Source organism: Tenrec ecaudatus, chromosome 8 (assembly GCF_050624435.1).
Source record: "Tenrec ecaudatus isolate mTenEca1 chromosome 8, mTenEca1.hap1, whole genome shotgun sequence".
Lineage (NCBI taxonomy): Eukaryota > Metazoa > Chordata > Mammalia > Afrosoricida > Tenrecidae > Tenrec > Tenrec ecaudatus.
This window is the reverse complement of record NC_134537.1, coordinates 98,794,244-98,800,243: the sequence shown is the minus strand read 5'-3', so window position 1 is coordinate 98,800,243 and position 6,000 is coordinate 98,794,244. Positions and strand designations below refer to the sequence as shown.

At 37.9% G+C, this 6,000-nt stretch overlaps 1 protein-coding gene across 1 annotated transcript in view; it reads left to right on the top strand.

Moving 5' to 3' along the window:
* The first annotated feature begins 1,868 nt into the window (after positions 1-1,868).
* The window catches only part of IDO2 (indoleamine 2,3-dioxygenase 2), a 72,086-nt gene continuing 67,954 nt past the window's right edge, over positions 1,869-6,000 (top strand). The window contains exon 1 of the mRNA XM_075555746.1: positions 1,869-1,967. Coding sequence (XP_075411861.1) covers positions 1,869-1,967 — 99 coding nt within the window. The remainder of the gene's footprint in view (positions 1,968-6,000) is intronic.

Here is a 6,000-nt window from a genome sequence, read left to right as displayed (position 1 = left end):
GGTCAGAATGATAGAACAGAAAATCAGAAATGTATGTTGTTAAGACAGAGTTTCAGAAGGAGGAAATAACATGATAGAAATAACCTTTATGTTATTTTTTTGTATTGTAGATGGTTCACTTCTGGTTTGGTATTTATTCATCATAAACTTTCTCTGGAATCAATACTTGTATTTCTGGCATATGTGGAACACTAATTCTGAATTCAAATCACCTATCCATTGCCGTATAGCTACCAGATGGTTGAGCCAAGATTTACATGCAGGAAGAATGAGCTCAGGTCAATGGTGGTGAAGTCTTGCATTGAAAGGCAGCCACTGGGCCTTCTGCTTCATTTCTGATGCCACCTCCCAGGATGGCATTTGCTATATCACTTAATTCCTATAAAATCCAAGGTACCTCCTATGTTCAATCGAGGCTAGCTTAAGTATGAATCAAACGAGCTTATTTATTATATAATGTTATTTCCAATTAGAGTACACGTACTTCAAGATTCTCTGGTTTTATAATTTACTGCAATAAATTCCTGAATGTTCCCAACACGAGGGATAAAAAATAGTATACCTGACATAAAAAAACAAAATCCCCTAGTCATCTTTTCATCTCAGATAGAAGGAAGAGAAGCATAGGAAGGTCATTAAACCCACAGAGTTTGGAAGATTGCTCTTAGGAAGTGTAAGAAATTGAACTTCAAGCCTGGTTGGATAACAGACGGGAAGGATGTGGATGGCTGAGTATAGCCTTTATGTGACTCTTAATGAGCCCTTAAGTCCACAGGCGATTTTAGGTACCCAGTCCTTAAAGATATAAACTCCCTAGGAAATGTTTAATCCTGTACTATTACTATTCATGCTTTTTACCTCAGATTAAGAGGGGCAAGAAGAATGTGTATATTGGTTCAATTATTTTTAAAATACATCTGCTAACAACATTATGTCCAAAAATTTCAAGTACAGATCGGTCAGATTGACAGCCGGCTGGGCATTAATCATGCTGGGATGCACATGGAGGTGAACGCAAATCTTGGGGGTATGGTCAGCCTAGTTATCTAGTGAACAGAGGAATGGCTTGTATTTCAAGACACTTTAGTTCTAGTCTTGGTTTTCTTGATAATTAGTAGAGTGATACCGGGCAAGTTTATTCATATGTTGGTACCTCAGTTTACTCGGGTGCAAAGTTAAGGTAGTAATATCTACTTCAAAGGAAGGGGAAATCTTAATGGTTGACCCATAAAGTTGCTTGAATTAAATTTTCTGTTCAGAATATTTTAAAGCTTGTTAGTACCATACTGCCCCATTATTTAAAATAAAATTAAAAATCCAAGATCTCCCTTTACTGTGATGGTAACTGTAAAAAGTAATTAAAGCATTAATATTTTAAATATATATTTTGCAAACTACAAATAGAACCCCACTGAGGTTTCAACATTCATTTAGAGTCATTCTACCCACCCTTCTCAGTGCCTGTCTGCAATAACTCTCTAGTGCTAACTTCTGGCTGTCATAGGTTACTTCTTGGGAATAAAGACTCACTTGTGAAATCTCACCATGAGCCAGATTCTTGTAAGTATGTTTTGGATCAATCATGACTGACAATCCAGTCCATTTTCCCTTTCTCCAATGTGGAACAATATTGCATGTGGGTTATGCAATCAGTTTCCCTGAGGTGGTCTTGTTTACTTGTTTGTTTTAAGCAGCAATCTTTAATTGTTTGCTCAACCTTGTGCCAGAGAAAGTACAGGAACAATCTGGAATTCCATCTGAGGGCAAAGTTCTGCGTCGGTTCTAGGATACTGTTTTTTTTTATAAACTCGTATTTAAAGCAGTTGCCTCTTCAGTGCAGCTTTACTGTGGATAATTCAAAGGAAACAATGGAGGCTCAAAAGCATAAGTTGGAGACCACCTTGACATTGGCTTTAGAAAGATTTCACATATCTGAAGATTATGGCTTTCTCCTACCAAATCCTCTGGTAAGAAAAACTTTTAATCTGATCACAATATGCTGCCTTCAGATGATCGTTTATATTATGTTATCTTTTAAATCCCCATGTTGCTTAAATGAGCCCTGGCGGCACAATGGCTTAAAGGTTGTTTTTAAAGCACAAAGTTAGTGTGTCCAGTCCACCAGCTGCTCCTTTAGACAAAGAGGATCCTGTCTGCTATCAGAAAGAGTTATTGTCTCAGAAAACCTATATAGGGTCACTATAGGGATCAATCAACTTGAGGCAGTAGATTTGGCTTGGTTTTGTTTTGTTATTTTTATGAAGAAAGACACAATAAAAATATCAAGTTGTTGATTTTAAAAGATGGTAAAACAGTAAGAGTCCTTAGAAACTATCTGATTCCAACCTCTTCCTTTAATACTTGGGCTATATCAGGAGTCAGCACACTGTGGCTTGTGAGCCACATACAGCTCTTTCGGCATGTACATGTGGCTCAGAAGTAAAATTGAAAAAAAAATGAAAGGATATTTTTCAGGTAATGGTGATTTAATTTGAGCAAAATATATTTATGACTTGCAAATAATTTTTAAGTTGTTGTGAGGGAGGATTGGCTCTCTGGCTAAAAAATGTGCCAACTCCTGGGCATGATGAGGGACATCTAAAGAATTTACCTGCCCGAAATCCATCATTGGCAAGAGCAGAGCTAGAATGCAGGCATCTTGAAATCTTTTATTGTTACGGCTTTATAAATAAGAGCCAAGAACACTAAGTTAAACATTTAAGGATTCAATATTTGGAGGCTTTTCATTAACTTACTAGAAACAACTATTTTTCCCCATCGGTATAATTTGCCATCTAACTATGATTAAAAAATTAATGTGGAATTCAATGTGCTCTGATCAACTAAACTTTTTTTCTCCTCTTCTTTTTCACTAGTTTACTGTGAATTAGGTAAAGGTTTCCTGAGCATACCATCAGCAATTCCTACACAATCGGTGCCATCTTTTCCACATAAATCCCCTCAATGCAATACCAGCCATCCAACTTCTCCCTGTTTTCTGTCTTCCTTCCCTCTTTTCTTCTAACCCTACTGTGGTACACTGGGTTCTCTATGGAAGTCAAACCAAAGATGTTTATTTTTGTAGATAAGGAAATACATTAATATCAAGAAAGTGACTTGCAGGCAACTCCAGTGTGGAGTCTATGGATAAGATGTTAAGTGAAGGTGTTTATTGACTCGTATGGCTGCCAGAGCTGGTAAACCAGGATGTAGGAAGATGCGTCCAGAAGCAAGTAGGCTATAGGCTGGTGGAGGCAGAAGAAAATGAGTGCAAAGTCAACAGTCAATTACATGGTTGTCTAGTAGAACAGATCCAACATTGGCAGGCAATATGGCAGACTGCTCACAGCTCCCGGGGTGGGAAGACAATCTATTAGACTATTCGATGAAGTCCAAAGAACTGGAGGTTGACGAGATAGACACAGAATCAGACAAGCAAGGAGAGAGAAAAAGCCTTCCCATAGAGTCTGCTTCAACAGGAGTACACCATATTTCCCAAGCAACTTCCTTCCAAGTGTCTCAGGGCTGTGACCTGAGTAAGGAGCCTAGAGCCTCCCTGTCCCCTTACAGCTGCCTTCTTTCCCACAGCAGATTCCATCATAGAAACTCATCACAAGACCACGGAAAATTATGACCCTGCCACGTTAAGACAAAAATCTAATCATCACACTTTCTGAATGTTGTCCTTGGATAAATGCTACTCCTTTGCCTAAAATGGTTGGATAGTTGAAGATGTTCCTATGTCACCAGTGCTATTAGTTTTATAGAGCTATTTACTGTTTGGCTGAAAACTGAGTTCCATGGGTGAATCCAATAGCAGAACTAAAAAGTGACCAAGTGACATAATCTTAGGGTAGCACCCTTTTCTAGCTGATCAATCAGCTTGATTTGCTTTAAGATTTTGAGTTTCATTCAACATTCTTTCCTCTTGTGATCCCTTTAAGAGTAGTTGGTAATGAGAGTCTGGCACCATCTAGTTCTTTCTGGCCTCAGGGTCATGAAAACCATTGTTCATATAATCCATTAGTCCATTGAACTCATTGTTTTTATCCGTCTTTGCTTTCTACCACTCTTCTTTTCTCCAGACAAGGGAGACCTGGTACTCCAGCTACTACTCATCAAATGAGAAAGTAGAGCATTGTGCTATAGCAGCTGACCTTGATGTCTACGGTGACTCTGGTTCTGAACTTGATGCCCAAGGACTCATTCTCCCCAGATCTTGATTTATGTCTAAGAAATGTTCATAACTTTCTCCCTTTGTGCTCCATCACATTCATGCGTATTCGTAAAACAAAGGTAAATACCCATGCACAAACTTCTTTCAAAGATCTCTCTCTCTCTCTCTCTCTCTCTCTCTCTCTCTCTCTCTATATATATATATATATATATATATATATATATATATATATATATATATATATATATATATATATATATATATATATATATATGCCTATCTATCTATCTATCTATCTATCTATCTATCTATCTATCTATCTATCTTTCCCTCCATCTACCTCTATTCCTACTCTTCCTTGTATATCACCTGCATGTCCAAACCTTGAATCTATTAACAGCAGTAATGTATATACAAAAGTATTTACCTCTTTTGTATTTACCTCTTGTACTCCTCCCAATATCTTTTTCTGCTCCCACCTTTTTTAGTCAATGTCCCTCTTGTTGTAAACTGCCGCCGGCCTCATCCAAGTAATAACTCTCTACCCTATTGTTTTAGTACTATTAGAGGGATGCAAATGAAAAATATGATTTTAGTAAGATTACATATGCATACCACACTGAGGAATAATAGAATTTTAAAAGTCAGTAAAAAAGGGTAGGGCTCCAATTGTAGTTTTCCCATCTTTGATATTTATTCTTAAGGAAGAAAAGGGGAACCAAATAAGAAACCATAAGCTTAAGTGCTTTGGAAATACTGAGAAGATGGAGCATACCAGATGGTTTCATGTAGATCCTTGGATGAAATTTCTATTGTTAGCTTTAATACAACATCCTTGGCTAGCTGATTCAATTTCACCATGGTCATAATTTCCCATGTATCACATGAAGTCTATTGTTTCAGTTTTCATTTCCTTTCTCTGCTATGACATTTGCTTGCAAACAACTCTAATTCTTGGAAGAGGTGGGGAGGAAATGCTTTCATCAACTCAGGATGCTGCATAGATAAGGAGATGCTCAGTGATCAGCCTCACCAGGCCACAATGTTGCTACACATTAGGTTTCTAAGCTATCTCGTGCAGAAACACCACGAATGCATGACTTTAACAAACAGAAATTTTTTTCTCAAGAGTTTAGGAGAACAGCGGTCCAAATTCAGGGTGCTGACTCTGGAAGAAGGCTTTCTTTCTCTGTAGACTCTGTGGAGAAAGGTTCTATCTCTGAGCTTCTACTCCTGGTTAGTCTTCCCATTGCGTGACAGCTCATTTCCCAACTCTGGTTCTAGCCTTTGCTTGTTTAATATCTTTTTTAAAGTTTTACTTAAAATACAGCCTGTATTAGATGACTTCTCTAGAGAAGCAAAACCAGGTACACACTCTTATAGGTCTAATAAATAACTCAACAGTTACCTCCAGGTGGTCACCTACCAAGCATACAAGGTTTCCTCTCACACTCCTTTTACCTTTTGGTCCTTGAAAGGGATGATTTCTGATGAACCCACACTTTCCCAGTCTAGGCATATGAACGAGAAACAGCTTGTATTCATTTAAGTTCAAAAGCTAAATCAGTCACCATTTTCCCCCTCTTTTCTGCAGGGCTGTCCTTCAGAAGTTCTAGGGTGGTCTACATGTTTCTCAAATGCACAGATGCTCAAGACCCTGGTTGGGGTTAATTTCCATCTAAGCCCCTTACTCTACAGAGGCTTGAAGCAAAAATCTATTTCTTCTGGGGAATTTCTTACTACCCTTTGAGCAAATCTAATTGTAAAGGCGGACAGTTGTAAGCTTTTAAACTCGCTCTAATCATAATGCCCAATTTTCTTTT